The sequence below is a fragment of the Aquila chrysaetos genome, chromosome 25, assembly GCF_900496995.4.
Source record: "Aquila chrysaetos chrysaetos chromosome 25, bAquChr1.4, whole genome shotgun sequence".
In the NCBI taxonomy this organism is placed as follows: Eukaryota; Metazoa; Chordata; class Aves; order Accipitriformes; family Accipitridae; genus Aquila; species Aquila chrysaetos.
In genome coordinates, this window is record NC_044028.1 from 6,131,797 (window position 1) to 6,151,176 (window position 19,380).

General features: G+C 43.3%; 1 protein-coding gene across 5 annotated transcripts in view; it reads left to right on the forward strand.

Annotated features, from left to right (window-relative positions):
- The window catches only part of MAD1L1 (mitotic arrest deficient 1 like 1), a 379,577-nt gene that overhangs the window by 271,395 nt on the left and 88,802 nt on the right, over positions 1-19,380 (forward strand). For all 5 annotated transcript variants that reach the window (XM_030002286.2, XM_030002288.2, XM_030002287.2 and 2 more), the window contains one exon: positions 15,070-15,260. In XM_030002286.2, the coding sequence (XP_029858146.1) occupies positions 15,070-15,260 (191 nt within the window). The remainder of the gene's footprint in view (positions 1-15,069; positions 15,261-19,380) is intronic.

Below are 19,380 nucleotides of genomic sequence, written 5' to 3' on the forward strand. Positions count from 1 at the left end.
GTGCCTCTGTTATTTGGGATTTCTCGATTGTTAAAACATTTCAATGCCTGTCGTTAGCGAAAGGGCATTAGGTTGATGGGACCAGTTTCTCGGTCTCCTGTATTTACTCACCTGCATCAGTTCTGCCGAGCTTAATTTTAATTATAATCCACTAGGTCACCTGTGCTCCATCAGACCGTTTTCTCTAAGGTTTTGTTTCATTAGAACTTTATTATAGAGCTAATTTTATTTCTTTAAAGCCATCAAATTCAAGGCTAAGCTATGAATTTTTCCTGTTAAACAGGAAGGTATCCCAGGTCTGTGCTGTGATTCAGCAGATTCTGCGTTCTCAGCCCAGGCTGTCGCCAGATCAGTGCTGTTGAATTAAGTAGCATCCTTGACTTTCTTTTCCTTAGCTCCTCTATCTGTAAAATGGAGACCGTGCTAATCTCTCATTTGTGTAACTCTATAATGTTTGTCCGGCACTTCAAAGATGCCGAATACAATAAAACTGCCAAGCATCCTTTCACTAACAGGATTGATGATTTACACCCAAAATGCTCATTTTTGTGCTAAAACAAGATCACCTGAAAGATACTGCGGTTGGAACCAAACCAAGGAAGGGGGGAGGAGGAAACCATCTGTTACACAACAGCAAAAATGTTTCAGGGCATTCGCCTGGGAAGCTCTGGGTGACGAGTTTGGAATACGAAGGCTTATTTATATGGATGGAGCTAATTTTCTCCAACTTATTCATTTTTCACTTAGGGAATTACCTAATCTTACAAGAGACTCTAGGAGGAAAGATTCATTTATTCTTTGTCTCGTTCAGCCCCAGGCAAGCCTGAAGATGCTCTGCCTCTTCCAGTTCTGCTTTTTAAACTGATTCTATTAATGGAGCCTAAAGATTTTCTTCTTCTGAGTGAAAAGGGTTAATCTTTCTCGTTCCCTCTCACCCTTCTCCTCCTCTTTTTCTGGAGAGTTCTTTTTTTGGCATCTCTGGCTGTTTCTATCATCTTCTCCCCCTAATCTGCCACTATCTGAAGAATTCATTACATTTCAAATCAGAGGCCTTGCTGCATACATTAGCAGGTTTTAATAGACTTGCCACGACTCAAAAAGGAGGAAAAAAAGAGAGAAGATTTAAAACTCTTGTCTTGCCGAAAGCAGACAGATTGACTCAAAAATGACTCAGTCAATAAAAGATGAGTTTTGAAAAGGCTTCCCTCCGCTCAAAGGGAGCTCGTATTCCAGCGAATTAGGTTTTTCTAAGCCCACTGTCAGAAATTAATAATACATACAGCATGTAAAATGGATTTAGCCCTCTACAGCCTTATACAAACATATCTTTGACTTGCTAAATGTGACACGACTACCAGGATTTTCCAGCCTTTATCCCAGGAGTTTGTCATCTCTCCAGAATGGTGACCTCAGTGGAATTTTTAAGCACATTAAAAAAAACGGCTAAATGAGATTTTCATTAAGAGTATGTTTCTACTTTCCTCACCCTTTTTCTTCACCCAAACCCCCTCTGTCAGAGCATTTTATTATTATTATTTGCAATCAAAATGACGCCAAAGGCTCTAGTTTAAACTCTCAAGCTATCGAGTCCCTTTACTAGACTCTTTCTGTGGCCTTCCTTCAAAGAAAACGATACTGAGCCTTCTGTGTTGTAGCAGAAATCTGTCACTTGGGTGTTGGTTTTTTTCTGCTGCTGCAAAAAGGCCATTAAAATATCTCTTTGTTAGAAAAAAGAAAGGGCTCCTCTCTTATTAGATCTATCCACAAGTATTCTTTTGTGATTTGAGGTCTTCCCAGGTGGTCCTGCTCACCTTGCTTAAGGTAATTTAAACATGCAGGTGTGAAATCAGTCACCACTCCTGTTAGTTCCTCCACCAAAGTCCCTCAGCTGATAAGAATTAAAAGTGGTACTAATTTTAACCTCCTTGATGGTCTGGGTAGATCCTTTATTTGGACTGCCGTTGTTCTGCATTTGTACAGAGCTCTAAGAATCCACAGAAGGTATTGTTTTTAGCAGGTAGGTCCATACAGCCTTCTGGGTGGCTGTGGGCTGACTGCATTTGTCCATCTCTCATTGTTTTCTCATTCTTCCAAATCCCACTATATTATTTCTTTTTTGTTGTTGTTGTTTTTAGATTTCAGAGTACTTGACTCAGTCCTGAAATCTTTTCTGCATTCTCTCTCTCTGAAAATCTTTTACCTACTCCTTTTTTTAAAATTACTTATTGTGAATTAACCCTTTAAGTTACCTTTGCAAAGTCACTACCTGTCCTCACCTCTTCATGGATCTATTCTGTCCCCTGGCTGTATTATTCTACATACCGGATTTCTTGTCCTATGCTTGCAGAAGGTATTGCGTGAATGTGTGGCAGCAACATGATGTCTGATTCTGGACTGTATCTCTTAGATGATGTAGAGAAACTTTTTAAAAAGTTGGTGAAGGAACAAACACACTGAAGTGCTCCATTTTGGACCATTATGTGCTGTACAAATGTTTCTCAGACTTGAAATAGGCAGAGCTCATAATTTTTTTAATATGTTTATAGGTTGCATGAAAAGGCTGAGCTTAGAGTTGTTGACAGTATGCACCCAAAAAGTGCAGCAATAGTTCGTTCTTTCTCATCTTTGCAAATAGGAAACTTGCCCAGATTTTCACATGCTTCTCTGGCTCCAAAGAGGAGATCTCTAAACATGGGTGTTGGTGTTTAGAGGAGCTTCCGTCAAAGTAACAAAAAGCATTTTTCACAGAGGTGAAGGTAACGAGCTGGTTCAGCGCTAGCAGAAGTATTTCACTTCGTAAGAAATTTCTACTTTTATTGCCTAGGGCAGACTGTTAGGTTGGTTTTGGGTTTTGTTTTTTTAATATAATTTTGACATGTAACTAGAAATGACCTGTCCTCAGAGGACAGCCAGTAGAATATCACCTTCTCCAATACCATTTTCCCCACTGCTGAAGAAATTTGGGTGAGTGGATCCCCTGGTCCTTCTCGCATAGGCGTGGACCCTACTTACTCATTTCTGTCCAAGAGCTATGAGTAATTGCTTACTTGAAATTAGACGGGGCTTCTGCTCTTTGCGCCACTTTGCTCATGAACATTAGCAAAGTAAATGTTGGTTCTTGAGTCGTATTATAAGATACAACCAGGAATTATACAGCAATCCCAGGAAGAGAACACTTGTCTGTCTTGCAGATATTTAGTCCTCAGTGCTTAAGAAGTGTTGGAAGAACCAAACGTACAAGACCTAGAAATCAGCTGGATTTTTCAGCTGGAAGAGGTGCTTGAGTCATCCTTCCTCAGGGTCTTTTATTTATAACATATCAAGCTCCTTCCCAGGATAAGTCTCCAAAGTTAATGTCCTGTCATCTTGTGTCATAATCAGGAGCTTTTAGTTCTCTTCTGAAGATGTGCTCCTAATGTTGGTATAGAGACGAACAAAATTGAAGGGAACAAGCTTGACTCTTCCTCTAGTTTTGTATTTGTTTCCAATTTAGTTCATTTTTTAATCTGTTCCATGTTCTCTTGACTTGAAAAAGGAGTTTTGCAGTGAATATTATGTCACTTAGCTTCCAGCTGCTGTGCTGGGACATAGCCACCCAATAATCTCCTTAGGAATAATTGCTGGTGTCTTTTCAGATCATTTTTGTGAAAGGTGACAAACTGCTTGCCACAGTGAGATGTTAATAACACAGAGGTGCCCTTTGTTTGAAAGCCGGTGCAGAAATTACCCCATGCAGTTGTTGCAAAGTCAGAGTTGTAATGGTAAGAAGTGAGAAGCAGATCTGTTCATTTGCATATAATTCCAGGGCTTATGTGTCATCTTTTGTGTAAACCATACAATTTCCGGCACGGTAGGGAATGCGCGCTCATAATACAGAGGGACAGGAACATGGGCTCGCTCTCAGCGTGGATCAGGGTTAAAGAGATGTCATCTACTAAAAAGGAGGGGGTAGAAAAGAAGAAAACATGGTCTGCAGGAGCTACATGGAGAGAAACAGGCATGGATATTTAATGAATCCAAGTTGTCAGACCAGCTCAGGAGAAACTGTACATCCTGATGTCCCTTCTGAGCAGACATCAAAAAAAGGGAACAATCTGTCTCCTTCCAGGTGTGTATTGAGCTGAACTTGCCCTGCATCTGCCCTGAATCACAACTGAGACCTATTGCATATTTTTCTTGTTGTTCTTTTAGTCAGAGGCTGCTCAACTGTCCTTTTACCAGTCAGATACACTACAGATGTCTGAGATGGACATCTTTCTCTATGACACCAAAATTAAACTCTTAAAGACTCTTTAAATTGCAGCTGAGGGCTTTCTAGTATGTTCCCAGTGTAGGTTTCTCAGCTTTTTCATGAAGAGATGATTTTTTTTTGAAAACAAATGGCACAAGTATCTGTGCTGTCTTGTGATTTAGAGTCAGAGAGGTCCATAAATACTTGGTTTGCCTTTTTCCTTCTTCCTTCTCTCTCTCTAGGAAGCTAGAAAGTCTCTCTGAGTAGCCAGTCAGTCCCAATGATGAACTTAACAATTAGAGCCTTAGTGCCCATCTTCCAAAATTTCTAATAAAATTGCATTAATATTTAATACCCAATTATTAAATATTTAAAAATTTAAAACTGAACTGGCTTGGAAGTTAGCACATGATGAATAATTCAGAATCGGGAGAGGAGTCTTGGCGCTTGGGCTGAGACAGATGTTACCTTCCCCGTCTCCCTGCCCAGAGATGATTTTGGTGGTCCTCCAGCCTTTGGGACAGTTTCTGGGCACTTCTTGGAGACTTGAAGCCTTTACCTCTTGCTCAAGAGCATTAGCACAAGGTTAAGGGAAATAACCTTCCCTATCCGTAATAACACTTCAGACTCCTGCGATGGAATTATGAGCTCCAGAGGCTGGAATAATGTGATTGAAAGCCTGGTTATCCAGGAGATGGCTCTGTTTCCAAACATCTTTCATGCTCCAGGGGAAAGGAGATTGCTTGTCTTTACGTCTGTGTCACATTCCTGCAGTTTTGTTAATTGAAAGCCCCTTTTCCCCTCTTGCTGTTCTGCTGCTCCATGCTGAACCAGCGTTTCATTGAGCTCCAGCACAATCATCTTTAAAGGATTGTTTTCATAAAGTGGACACCAGAAAATGAAGTAGAACGTGAAAAATATGCCAATAAAAATAGGGCAGAACCTGCTATCCTCTGAGAGGAGGTCCAGGGTACTCAGAAGAACCCACAGAGGGAAATGTCTGGTGTGATTTTTGAGCAGAGTAACTGCCTTTGAGGTGTGCTGCAGGAGCACGAAGAGCAAAGAGAAGGGGCTGGGGAAGGTTTGACTAGTTGGCATCCGGAGTGCTTTTGGGCCAAGAGCAATGTGTTTGCAGTGCCAACACTTCAAACCACTATTAACGGGATAAACAGGGGGAAAAAAAAAAGATTGAATAGAAGGAGTGAGTGGAGGCTTTTTAGAGCTTAATTTCCTTTGGAACAAAAGCCCTAAAACAAACTCCGCAACCTTCTCCCATTAAAACCACAAATAAGGTGGCATGCTGCAGAGACTTTCCTTTATCTGTTGCAGTACAATTGTAATTTCATCCCCGCTGGCTGGCTAAAACAGTGTGCATTTTTCCTCGCCGTCCTCTGCGACCCTCCAGCCTGCCTGCGTGCTGCGCACAGCGGAAGCGGTTCCATTAGCGCAGGCCGTGCAAACAAATGAAATGGCAGGCTGACCTTTCAGCAAAGCTGCCTTACCTAGGGGATAGGGGCAGCGGGCTTTGTCTCAAAAAAGTGAGTTCTGGAGACAGTAATGGTGTTATAATGTCTGTCAAGAGGAGAGGCAGTTTATGGGTAGGAAGGGATTTAGTTCAACGCAGCGGCGTGTGCTTATTTAGAACCACGCTCCAAATAGTCAGGGAGTCTGCAGGGTTTAGAGTTTGGTCTGTGCATCCCAAATAAGAACTAAAGGACGCCTGTATGACGCCCTGTCCCATCTCAGGCTCTGTTTTACACCACATAGTTATTTGATAAGCTACTTCAGAAATGGGAGGAATCTCTTTAGGTGTTTATTAATTCTGTATTTAGATCCGTCTGCCTGCAAAGCTACAATATCTTTGTGTTGTGAGCGCAGGCTTCACAGTGCAGGGAAGAGAGGGAGACAAGATACTGTAGGTAACATAATCTTGGACACTATCACCGAGTCAAAATAGCATTTCCGTGAGTCTCAGCATCAGAACTTGAGCCTAAAAAGTTCCTGGAGTAAGAGCAAAATGGCTTTCCTCCTGGGAAAACTTGAAATCATCTCTTGCCAGTGGTGAAAAGCTCCTGTTTGTAGCCTTGGTGAACATCATTAGATAATAAACTGTAAAGCACTCTCTAATGCATGACTGAATATTGTCCACCCTGCATTGTGAATGACTATAACTCCTGCAAAAAATCTTCACTTTGAGAGGGAAGAAACAAATATTTCTAGAGCAGTTTTTCTGTGTTTGTTTTTATAGCAGATGTTGGATGCTGTTTCAGAGGTTTAAATAGCATCCAGTGTTTTGGAGTAGTAGTAATAGTAGTGATGTGCCAGTGGAAACAAAATAATGGGCAGAGTGCAAGGGAGGTGATCAGACAGGGGACAGATTCATCTATTAGATGCTTCTGCAGACCACTCCATGTAATTAACAATGCGTGTTATATATGTTAATTATAGTCCCTAGGATTAATACTTACAATAGACACTTGAGCAGTTTCAAAACCACTCTTTTTCTTAGAAACAGCCTGGTGGGAGAAGTGATTCTCCTTCCTCTGACAAGCAATACAAGTTATGCCCCTGTTCTTGCTACTAGACTTCCCTGAACTACAGCCCATGAAAAGTCCCAGTGACTTTTTTTTTTAATAACTCTAAAATAGATTACCTGGAAAACAGGTAGACTGGAAGACTTATGCCTGATATTTGCTGGCTTGTTCTAGAAGCAGAAAGTAACTACTTTCCTGTAAACTTAAGTGACACAGTATCTTTGTATTTTTAAGGTGAAGCTATTTTTTGCATCTGAAGTTAATGACTAGCTCTGGCTCTGGCTGACATCACTTTGTTCTGGGAAGTGCTGTTGGCCTGTAATTGCCATATGGAAGGGAAATGTGGCTATAAGACTGTAATCATCCTTTGGGGGGTGGAGGGAGATGTCTTCCTGGTTCGTTCACAATTTATGACCAGTGTGACAATCCTAGTTTCCCAATGGTTTGTGCCATATCGTACTAATTGGTGAAGTCCACCTTGGGCAATAAATAGCTCTCCTGAGGTTAATTTATCCTGTGTCTGGGGTGAGCGTTGCCATCCCCACTGAGTTCTGTATTGCTGCAAGCAGGCTGTTCACATCATTTAAGCCAGTGATTTTTAAAGCCACCCAGGGTCTCTTTACACAACACTGCACTGCCTTCACCGAGAGCAACATGGACACGCTGTGGGGGTGGCTGAGGAGCTGAGCTGGGCTTTCAAAAGCCCACTGGTTTCCTGCCTTCCCCCACTCTGAAACAGCTTTGGCAACAAGGAGAAGAAGGGCAGAGAAAGCTCCAAGCGGTGCCCACGCTGGGATCTCCTGAGGGAGCTTTTTGCTTGGTGTGGTTCATCTGCCAGGGCTGAATCCTGTCCATGGGCCAACTTCATGTGTGCTTGTGAGATTTGCAACCTTGCGTTGTAATCTCAGCGTTATCAGAAGAAGAAAAGAAAAGAACCCTTTACTTAATCCTAATCCATATTATATGCGTGTGTAGGTACTACAAGAGAAAGTTCATCCTCTTCCATAGCTGCTTCTCTCTGGTCCTCAATGTCCTGCTTCTTTCACCCTAGCCTTCTGGTGTCCTCTGCCACTTCTTGCAGGTTGTCTGAGGATAAAGGTTAATTATGGACTTCTTTCCAAAAAATGGTACCCTTGTAAAGACACATGGGTTGTCTGAAATGGGGGCTTCAGACAACCATCTTCAGTGAAGAGAAACATATGGGAAATTTTCTTGGTGGAGAGTTCTTGGGCAGTACAAGAGCTGTAGCCGGCCATGGTGGTGGAGACCTTTACTTGTAAAGCGCTGCCTTTGAAAACTCTTCCCTGAGCTGCTGGAAGGGCAAGCTGGTGGCTGGAGGAGGGGGCTGGGAGGTGCACTGAACCATATGGTACATACACGGTTTAAAAATAAACCAATGTTGACTGATCAAATAAATACCACTTAGGTTTAAAATTAAACAGCCAGTGCAGTCTGTTGAATATAAAACTGTTTTTACCTTCAAGAAAAGTTATAATTCATGGTTATAATGTCACAAATTGCAAGTTTTGCAAAGAGCAGTTTGAGTCTGCCAGACTATAAGGTCGAGTAAGGGTGGTGTGGGGCTGCCGGGCTGGTTGGGTTGCGTGGTCCCACTCCCCCAGGGCATAAAACACACCTATAAAATCTAGCAAAGCGAATTTTATTTCTGAAAAGCAATGGTCATAAACTTGCCTACATCAGAAAATGCTCTGCTCTTCTTCTATTAGCCTTTATTTAATACGATACAATTTATTTTTATATTATGTCCTTCACAGAATATCACAGAACTCTTTTCAGACACTGTTTCTCATAAACTAGAGCTGGAAGAGAAGATTTCAGCTTGGGGTTTGAACAGGGGAATGACTGGAAGGATTTCAGGTGCGGAAGGGCGGTGTTAGAGTTGCAGAGAGTTGGATGGGAAGGACAGACGTGCGATAGGAGAGTGTAATTAAATAACAGTTTGGGGGTACACGTGGGAGTGATTGATGGGTGACATTGCATGGCAGGTACAGCATTATGGAAATGGAGAGAAGCAGCTTGCGTAGGTGGGAGAGAATAAGGGTAATTGTGGCCTTGCTTCTTGGAATTGAGAAAATAGTGTTTCCTCTTCCCATTATGGACCTTATGTGAACAAGTTGGTACTGGCGTCCCTTCTGTAGGCTGAAAACAAAATCTAAGCAGCCTGTTGTTTAAATAGAGCAGGGTTGGTAAAAATACAGTATCCTCCATAGCAATGTTGGGTGGCATCTGCCTGAGGCATTCTGGTAGGGTCAGCAGGGATGGGAATTCATGTGTAAATACTTTATCCTGTGTGTGTTGGAGTGAGTGACCCCCAAACATGTTACTAAGGGAAAGTAACCTTTAATGGAGAGTTAGAAAGGACTTCAGGCCTTTCTGAGAGAGAGATATATTAGCTAGGATCTTAACTGAATTAATGCAACTACATGGCTTGTGGCATCTTTGAGGATGGGCAGAACAAATTTGTGTTTTCCTGGAAAAGACTAGTGATACATTTAATTTCATGCCACTTTTGGCATGCTGAGAGCCACATTGTTTCCTCCTCTTTCCCTGGGGAAAAGGTTAAGTGTGGATTTGGTTTTCTTTGGTTTAGAGACTGCTATTGCTATTGATTGACCTAGCTGAACTCGGAGCAAGAGCCGAAGCTGTGGTATTTCCAGGCAGCTGTGAACATTTTCAGATGTAAGGAGTGTAAAAGCAATGGAATAAAAAGCAGTGACATTTTGAATATGAGCCCAAAAAAGCCTAACTCATATTTTATTTATTTATCAAAAATAGTTTGAATTATTCATTAAAGTCAACATAAGTATGTGAAAATACAAGGTGTTTCAAGAAGCAGCATCATTAGGGGGAAGTTAATCATTTGGCAATATTAATTTTGTAACAGATTAATGATTTTTTTCAGTGAGGATTTTTTTTCCCCATCAAACTCTTCAGGATGGGCAACTCTTTGTACATACTCTTGCCCTGAATACAAAGGAGATGGGGCAGTATGATTTCTGTATATTTTCCTGCTCTTTCTGTTCTCCTCCTTTATTATTTTTTTTTTTCCAGGCAAAGTAAACAGCCAGTCATTATCCCTGACCAAGGCGTAGCCTGCCAAATCTCACGCTTATTTTCTCAGTTCTTATTTGTTTCATTAACGCTTCAGTGAGGGATGCTTTGGTGTCCCTTCTCTGGGATGAAGGATGTTTATGGTGTGACTTTCCCATCCATGGCTTCTGCAGAGCACACCTGCAACTTCTCTCGCCTGTTTTGTGCAAGTGTAACAGAGTCGAACACAGGAACTCAAACAGGTACTCTAAATACAGGGATTCTAGCTTTCAAACACTGTCTTTTAAAATTATAATTAAACCTAATTCTCCAAATGTTGTGAAAGATCTTAAAGGATCAAGACGTTCGATGTTCTGTAGGTGGCAGATAAAACGGATAGAAACAGTAATGTTGTCATCAGAAACCTGCTCTGTTAATGCACCTCGACCCATCCTGAAAGGATTTCCCTCTGTTCAGTGGCCTCTACAGCTGTGCCTTAAACATTGCTCTGAAATACGCTGAATTGCACTCTGTGCAAATGATGACTTTTAAATCAGTTTCTCCTGACTGTGCTAGAAATTTGGCGGGAATTAGTGGTATTAGGTGAGGCTTAAGAATTAGCGCCGTCACATCTTTGAATTCAGACACAGAGCAAACAATGCCTCTTAGCTTAACATCTTCACTTGGTGGGGGAAATATTAGAAAGATTAATTACTGTCCCCAAGTCAGTGCACATGCTGCTTGTGCTGTTCTCCGGGTGCAGAGAATCTGCAGTGCCAGGGCCGTATGCAGGCAGAGCCATGATGTAGAGAGGCTACATAGGTACCCAGTGCCTAAAAATAGGCATCCTGTGCCATTTTAGACACCCCAGAGTATCCGAGATGTTGGCCTGGGGCTGGCTGGTATGACACAGAACCTGTAGGAAATCTCTTTCCTGCAGAAGTGCAGTGGGAAGTTGTGAAAAATATCCTAGTGCGTCTCATATGGCTTTGTTTCAGCAGTGGGATCCCAATCCTATGTTTCTCAAGTCTCAGGTTACTTTCCTATCAAGTTACTCTTCTGTGAATCCTTCTCACAATGTGGCTTCTTGGTTGTGTCGGCAGAGCCTTCAACGGAAAGCCAGGGAGCAGTCACAGTCCTGAATGCTGTCCTGAGTTAATCTGGGAATAGCCCCTAGCTGAATTGTTTCCACGGGATAAATACTGCAGGAGGCGGGCATCAGCAGTTGCTGTAGCTGACCTATTGAGGACTGCAATTTAATTGGGCGTAAAGGAAGAGCAATCTCTGTTTTACAGTCAGGGTTCAATAGACCTTTCACTGGGGGCAGTTGCAAATTTAAGCATTCCTATCATGTCTCTGTGCCTGCTTGTTTTTTTCTGCCCCATCCCCAAGCTAAAGAAACACTGTTAGGGAATTGCTAATGGAGCCATGGAGGGGATGACAAGGCTTTATCCCGTCCCTGGCTGGTGCTGGCACATTCGGCTGCATCTACATTAGCAGTTACCGAGTTCAGCACCTTGTGCCAGTGGCTGACACAAGGCATCTCTAACAAGGAGATAAGGTTTTTTCCTGCAGATGAATTCCTTCAGCCAGGAGGGCTGACGCGGTAATACACCAAAACTGCCGCAGGCACTGGAAAGAGGGCCAGGAGGAACGGCGGGGAGGAGGTGAGGGCACATTGTCAGGAGTGAAGGCTTGCTGGTCCTTCAGTTAAATTGAAAAACTCAGGGTTTCTTGCATAAAAGACTGATTGTAGTCAGTTTTTCCTTTTTCACCCTGAGGGTAGTGGAGGAAAGCAGTTGCCGTCACTTAGTTGCTGTTCTAGATTCATAGGGTTGTAGTGTAACTAGGCCAGTGCTCTTGGGTGGGTGCTAAGTCTGCAACCCAATGGGTGCGAGGATGCTCACGATGGCCATTAGCAGTACCAGTCTGAGAGACAAAACAGTGCAAAAGGCGCTAACTCTTCATGAATAACAAAAACTGTTCAAGGAGTTCATGAATTAGGGTGCCATCCACCTCCAAAGTTATAAAAGTCAGGAAAGGCAGCCTCCAAGATGCGGTAGGAAAAGGCAGATTTACTTTTCCAAGGCTAGGCTGCATTTATTAGGAAAAAAAATATCGCTGTTGGACATGTGCGATATATTAAAGGCAGTGCTGTCTCTGACAGTGGCGAAATGTTATTTACCACTGCAACATGGTCACTGAGTTTTTACTTTCATATATAGGATTTTGTACTTAACAGTTGCATAGCTGAATGAAGACTCTGAGAATATTGAGGTCAGAGCTGCCAATTAACCTCCTGATTTCAGAGGCTGATTACTTGATTAATCAAAGACCAGACCCAGCTGAGATGATGGGGAAAAAGTTGTAACGATCCAAGAAGTGTTGAGTTAATCACACAGTGATGAGTTTGGTATGAATGGGAAGGTGGCTGGTCAGGAAAGGCACAGCCTTTTCAACCTCATGAGAAGGGGCAGTGTGTAAGCCACAACCCTTTGGGCTTGTAAGCAGAGTTTGGGTACTCTACTTACCTTACATCCCCCAGAAACTGGGGGGTTCCCTCTATAGCAGTGTTTTAATGAACAAACTGGTGATGTTCCCCAAGACTGGCTTGCTCCCCTTGATAAAGCAAGATACAGCTGGGGGGAGATCTGGAGTAAAGGAAATACTTTGCTTGTACATCATCGCCACAAGCCGCTCAGGAAGGTGGAGCTGAATTAACTGAAGGTAAGGAGTTGGCCAGCGTTAACTCTCCCTGTGTGGATGCTCTCACTTGGAAAGTCATGGTTTAAGCCCAGCTGGCAACAAAGCACCACACGGCCGCTCGCTCACTCCTCCTCCCCCTTGGGATGGGGAGGAGAAAATACAATGAAAGGCTCGTGGGTCGAGACAAGGACTGGGAGGGATCACTCACCAGTTATGGTCACAGGCAAAACAGACTCAACTTTGGGGAAAAAAAAACCCAAATCAATTTAATTTGCTACCAGTCAAATCAGAGTAGGATAATGAGAAATAAAACCAAATCTTAAAAACACCTTCCCCCCACCCCTCCCTTCTTCCTGGGCTTAACTTTACTCCCAAATTCTCTCCCCCCTCCCTCCCAGCAGCGCAGGGGGACGGAGAATGAGGGTTGGGGTCAGTTCATTGCATCTTGTCTCTGCCACTCCTTCCTCCTCAGGGGGAGGACTCCTCACACTCTTCCCCTGCTCCAGCATGGGGTCCCTCCCATGGGAGACGGTCCTTCACAAACTTCTCCAACATGGGTGCTTCCCATGGGCTGTAGTTCTTCACGAACTGCTCCAGCGTGGGCCCCTTCCACGGGCTGCAGTCCTTCAGGCACAGACTGCTCCAGCACGGGCTCTCCCACAGAGTTACGGCCATCTTGGGGGACATCCCCCTGCTCCGGCGTGGGCTCCTCTCTCCCCGGGCTGCAGGTGGGCATCTGCTCCCCCGCTCCCCTCCGTGGGCTGGGGGGGACAGCCTGCCGCCTCACCGCGGGCTGCGGGGGCATCCCCTCCTCCGGCACACCTCCTCCTCTCCTTCTTCGCTGACCTCGGTACCCGCAGAGGGGTTCCTCTCACATTCCAATCCCCCTCCCGCTCCAGGTTCCCCTTCTGAAATCAGTTCTCCCAGAGGCGCTACCGCCGTCGCTGATGGCTCGGCCTGGGCCAGCGGCGGGTCCGGCTCCGAGCCGGGGGAGCTCCGAGCAGCTTCTCACAGGAGCCACCCCCGCAGCCCCCGTCCCCCCTACCAAAACCCCACCACGCAAACCCAATGCACAGAAGTAAAGGGACATGTAGTTCTCTTTAACGATTAAAGAGTTCCTGTCCTTGCCTGGGGATTAAGCTGAATTGGATTAAGGCCAAGGTACTTCTGAGCAAGTGCATCCTCAGTGGCATTTAAGGCGCTTTAACTTAACACATTGTATTATCCTTTTGTCCCACCCGGAGCACCTAACTAAAGCAGTACAGAAGGTAAGAGGAGACTCACGTTCTCCTGGTGCACTTGCAGCTGCTCAGAGGTGAATCACAGGCAAGTCCATGGCCTTGCGGTTACCATCCTACGTTCTGCCTGCACTACGCTTGGGAGGCTGACGGAAACGCTTTTTGGCAAATACTCAAGCAAAAGCTTTTCCAGCTTGCTTGGGAAACAATAATGCTTTAGCATGGGCTGTATAAGCCCAGCCAAAAACCTTCCTTCATACTTAAGCAGTCACCTCAGACTGAAGTTTCTGCTGTCCTACTGCTGGATCCTGAACTAGCTAAAATAAAGACATATGGCCTACATGTGCTGGAGTTACGTCTCTGATCACAGCACAGACAAAGCCTTAAACCTCAGTATGACAAAGAGGTATCAGAGTGAGGAAGTCTATTTGTTTGCTGTTAGAAAGAGTCAGGGTTTTTTTCTAACCCTGGGCTGCAGTGTTGATAAAACAGGCTGACTTGGGAGACATCTCTAGTGTATATTAAAGTAAAGCCAATCTCTGTAATTAATGGGGGGATAAATCGAGGTTTAATTACTCAGAAGGCACCTTGGGTGAAAGATTCATGGTAATTGTTGTGTATCCTCTTGAAGGATTCACAGTGCTGGCAGCTCCCTTTGTAACAATAAAATAGAGGGTGAGTGGCAGGCAGTCTCACAGGACCTCTCTTCTAGGGACTAGTCCAGTTAAGGTAGCAAACGCAAAGAGGCAGTGGTACTCTTTGGTCTTTTTATCACAATAAAAGCCCCTTCCCAAATCTTGAGGGATTCCTAAGCAGTGTGTCAATTTGAGATCAAAGCACTTATAGTCAAATCAAGAGTATGTTGGAGGTTTCCCTTAGAGGCAGCTTCCTCCTGATGCAACCATACAGATGTGTATTTCTTACCATTTTTCCACTTTCTTGCTTCATGTAGTGTAACACCCTTCTTTTGGGTTCCGTATAGAAAATAAGATGCGTGCATGTGGGGAAATGGATGCTATAGCTTTGAATGTTGTAGTACGTTGTTAAAAGTCTGGCTGTGCAAAAGGAAAATCCATCCCATCAAGATATGTCTGTTTTCCTTATTCCCCAGTTTATTGTCTTTTGGTCTGCCGGGGCCAGGAGGATAGGAATCTAGCTTGCCTGTTTCTTTACTCTGCCTGCTTAATTCACTTTTTAAAAATTTAATTAACCTTTTCAATTCAGTTAGTTTGGCTAGCACTGTAAATACGGCGCAAGGGCTCTGTGCTGATGACACATAACAAAGTACCCATTTTCTTCCCCTGCATAGAGCTGAAGAAGCAAGTGGAAAGTGCAGAACTAAAAAACCAGCGTCTGAAAGAAGTTTTCCAGACCAAGATCCAGGAGTTCCGCAAGGTTTGCTACACACTAACGGGGTACCAGATCGACATCACGACTGAGAACCAGTATCGACTCACCTCCATTTACGCTGAGCACCAAGGGGACTGCCTGCTTTTTAAGGTAGGTCTGTGCACCCCTTGCTGCACCTGCTTCTTTGGGTTCATGGTTTTCAGCATGCCGGAATATATTTGCTCTTTCTCAGTGATTAGACTGGAAAATCACTGCCCTCCTGCTATGTGACAGGGTGTTCCTTATGAGGGAGGTAAAGATCCTTTCTTCTTTTAAAAAATTACCTGAGAAGATTTGACATCTCGTCTCCAACTTATATATCAAAGTCAGGAGTAAAGAGAAGAGACTATATATGCATAATACCTAAGGTATCTGGCCTTGCACTTCACCTTTTTATATTATCAGTTATATACGCCGTGGCAATAAAACCTTATGTAACCATCAAGGTTTCATCCTTACTTCACTACAAGATATATGCCCTTACTATCTTTGCTATCCTCTAGCTTGTCTGCATGTCATCATCTTGTCTTTATGTAAATTGGAATCCCTTTTGAGCAGCAACTCATCCTTCTGTGTGTGAAGTGCCATTTATGTGAACAGCAGAGATGAGTAGCAATAACAGTCTGTCTTCTCTCCGTCTGATACCTTTATTGGTCTAGCTAGGTGGTCTGAGGTTGGGTTGTAGCTAGATAGGTGCTGTTTTTCTTCTGCGTTACCTTCCAGCTAGCACAGTTGGGCTGATGCATTAGAGAACTGAGGTGTGACATTAAAGTCACCAAGCTGTTAAGTTCCATCTTTACGTTGGTTCAGGTGTCAACAGCCCAAGTTTGCAGGTCAGTGGGATAACTTTCTCCTTCTCAGTGGCAAACACAACTGGCACTTAAAATCATACCTGCCTCCCACTGATCCCCCTGGGGTGAGTCTCATTTATTAGAAGGATGAGGGTTTTGGAGGCCTTTGATACAGGAGGGAACTCTACAAGCAGGAACTGGAGAAGTTCTGTTTCTGCAGACCTATGGCTGTGTGCCGCATGTGGATTGCTGCAGTATTGTTTCTTTACATAACAGGACAAACATTTTCCTGTTCTGCAACTTTAGAGCCTCAGAAAAAAAAAAACAAAAAAAAAACCCCAAGAAATTAAACAAGTGAGGGTAAGTATAAGACAGCCCTAGGATCTTTAGTAAAAGTAGGAAAATACTGCCAAAACAGTTGTATTACTTGGCCTTATGAGGTTTCTGGACTAACCGAGACAAATGGCAGCAAGAAAAGAAAGCTCAGTGTCCAGGGAGGAGAATAACTCTGTTGGTTTTAAGGTACTGTCCTTGAATCCTGAAAACGGTTCTCTGTTGAGATGGTGGCATGCTGTTAGCTCTGATACCTCCAGAGGCCTGTGCTCACACCTGTTTAGCGAATGAAACTTCAGCAGACTCCTGGAGATGTCTGTTGGATGCCATGGCCAGACAATACGACTAGCAGGTCTTTCTGCGTCGTAGGAGAGATGGCATACCTGGAGAAAGTTAAGAAAACATGAGAAAATTGCATACTGGCCACATGAACAAGAACTGGCTGGCATCTCAGTAGTTTGTCTCCAAAGGATCAAATTCTCCTTCATGTCATGGCAATAGGAATAATTTACATGCAGGAGAGTGAATAATTAAGTACAGATTCCTTTACCTAAACCCTCTTCTTGCTTTCTCTTCTTCACTCAAGCCTTTATTCCCAAGTATGTCTGGAGGATGGAGGTGAGTGTCGCCAGGTAGAGCAGATCTCGTGTTTCCCAAAGCCAAGGGTGGGTTGCTTATTAATTCATGGAATTCCTCAGCCTCTCTTACCTCACACACCTCTTCAGATAGAGCCTAAACAGCAAAATCTCAGACTCTTTCTCCCTGTTCAGTAAATCACAGGCAGTTCCCACCGTCTGCAACTTAGAATAGCAGTAGAATATAAACAACAAATTATTTCCTTGCTTAGTCCAGGCAGCTGGTTGTCATGTATGTACCAAGGCTTGAATCCTGACGACGGCTTCCAGTGAGCTTGTGTGTTTATGCTGTGGAATTTCTGAGCCATAGCAGACTGTGGGTGTTTGTGTGCGTTTCATTAACCCAAAAAGGTCACAAAGCGGGGAATGCTATTTGTATTTATTCCATTCAAGCAATTTATGGAACAGGGTCTATATAATTAAACCAGAGAAGTCCCCTGGCACTTTACAAGCTTCTGTAGTTTGCCTGTAAACTTTAGAGCATATTTCAGTAGCACTGTTGGTGGCATTTAATTTTCAGTGAGGCTTCAATAGCAGGGATGCAATAGGAGCTACTGTAATGTAACCCCTTCAAAGCTAAATGAAGATGAAAGATGTGCTTGGTTTTCCTGACCAAAGTATGCTGTGACTGTAGTAGAGCTTATTATCTACATGCTGTATGTGTCCAGCCAATTCACATTAATTGGAATTACAGCTTCAATGAAAGGGTTAATCACAGTGCCATGCTGCAAATAGAAATGACTGCATCTGTAAATGAGCACTGAATTCCAATGAAAGCGTATCAGTATTTATTGGCGATCTCTATCGATGCAACAGATGAGCTCATCAACTTGAAGGATGTTCCAGTGATTTTCAGATCCTCTGTGTGTGAGTGAGTAGGCAGCAAGGCGCATCTCAGACTTCACAGCTCGCTCTCACTTGTTTGCTCTTTTTTATTCTTTTAATTAAATGCTGTGAAAAGGGGTGTTACAGATTCCTCACCAGGAGTTTAGTTTCTGATGACTTTTTTGTGGGATGTAATGTATTATAGTTACTGGGGCACTTGACAGTTTCATATTCTGTTGCTGGTACATTAGATGCGTTAGGCCATGACACAACTTCACGTTCTGTGTAATGCTTGACTGGTGTGTATGGGCCAGCCCACCCATGAGATATCCAAGAACTGCATTGACTCCCTTTGTAACAATCTATTAAAGGTATCTATTAAAACAAACAAACACTGCTGGGGAGCCTCAAAATCAGCTTAGCCAACTTGGAACTAAGCGGTGGCAAATCAGGATGTCATTGCTTGGCCGTATGTACATCGTGCTGTTTACCCTTGTCTCAGGATAGATCCTGAATGAGAGTAAGGAAATGAGGTCTTTAGAAAGGCAATGACAATTGTTTCAGACAAAGAACGTCTTTTGGTAAACAGAAAGACTGGTCAAATTTGAAGAGGAGATGATTTGGAGACACTTGTACAAATGAACAAACAGTGTAGAGAAATTAAATCATGGGCTTTTTCTTTTTGTGTGCCTAAAGACACAGTCCCAGCCAACGCATTTGAAGCCAATCAATTTAAAATTAAAAGAGTGGAAATCCTTTTATTTTATAGACCCTATGGCTTCAAGGTACTGCTGAGAGCAGGAGCTCAGTACATTTTCTAAAATGGTAAGATATCTTTGTGGACAAATAATAATACCTAGTTTTACATTAAATATTTACATTTACCTTAAGTAGGGACATGCAGAGCTCTCTGCTTCGGGGTGTAAAAGCAACCTCTTACTACAGAGGTTAGGAAGAAAATTCTCATGCTTATTTTTGGGGTTGTGTCTACATATGGTTTTGCTGCTGCTGTACCTGGCAACATTTAACTCCATCCGCTGGAAATACTTGGGAATGAAGACTTGAGTGAAGAAGAGAGAGCAAGAAGAGTGCTCGGAGAGAGCAATCTGTGCTTGATTATTCACTGTGCTTCAGGTAAAGTATTTCCACTGTTGTGGCATGAATGTGGTGCTGGTCACTTTCTTGATAGGATCCTGGCCTGAAAAGGCAATTGATCTGATCCTGCGTAACAGCTACATCAAATCTGGCAGTGTTTGAAATCTTTCTGGTTTCAGATTCCTCTACTTTCTCAGAAGGGAGTGCTCGGATTTCTCAGTAATACATGTATAAGTTATTTGGGTCTATGCTGGTTGGTAAGGAAGTTAAAACAGACAAACTCTTTTCCAGTATCACAGTAGTGTTATATGTCTGAGCTCATAAATAGTCCTGGCCAAAAGGCTGCCTTTAGACAGATACCTTCTATATCCTCGGAGCCCACCCTTGCAGAGTACAGAATTCTCTCCGCTTCCACGTGTCACCCATGTTGTTACTTTCTGTCAAAATTATCAAATGGATACCCAAACACCAGCGGTAGTTCATTGAAGAGCATCCCCAAGTTGGTAGGCTTTATGCCTTCAAAGAGAATACCCAAGATAGCAGGCAGCAAAC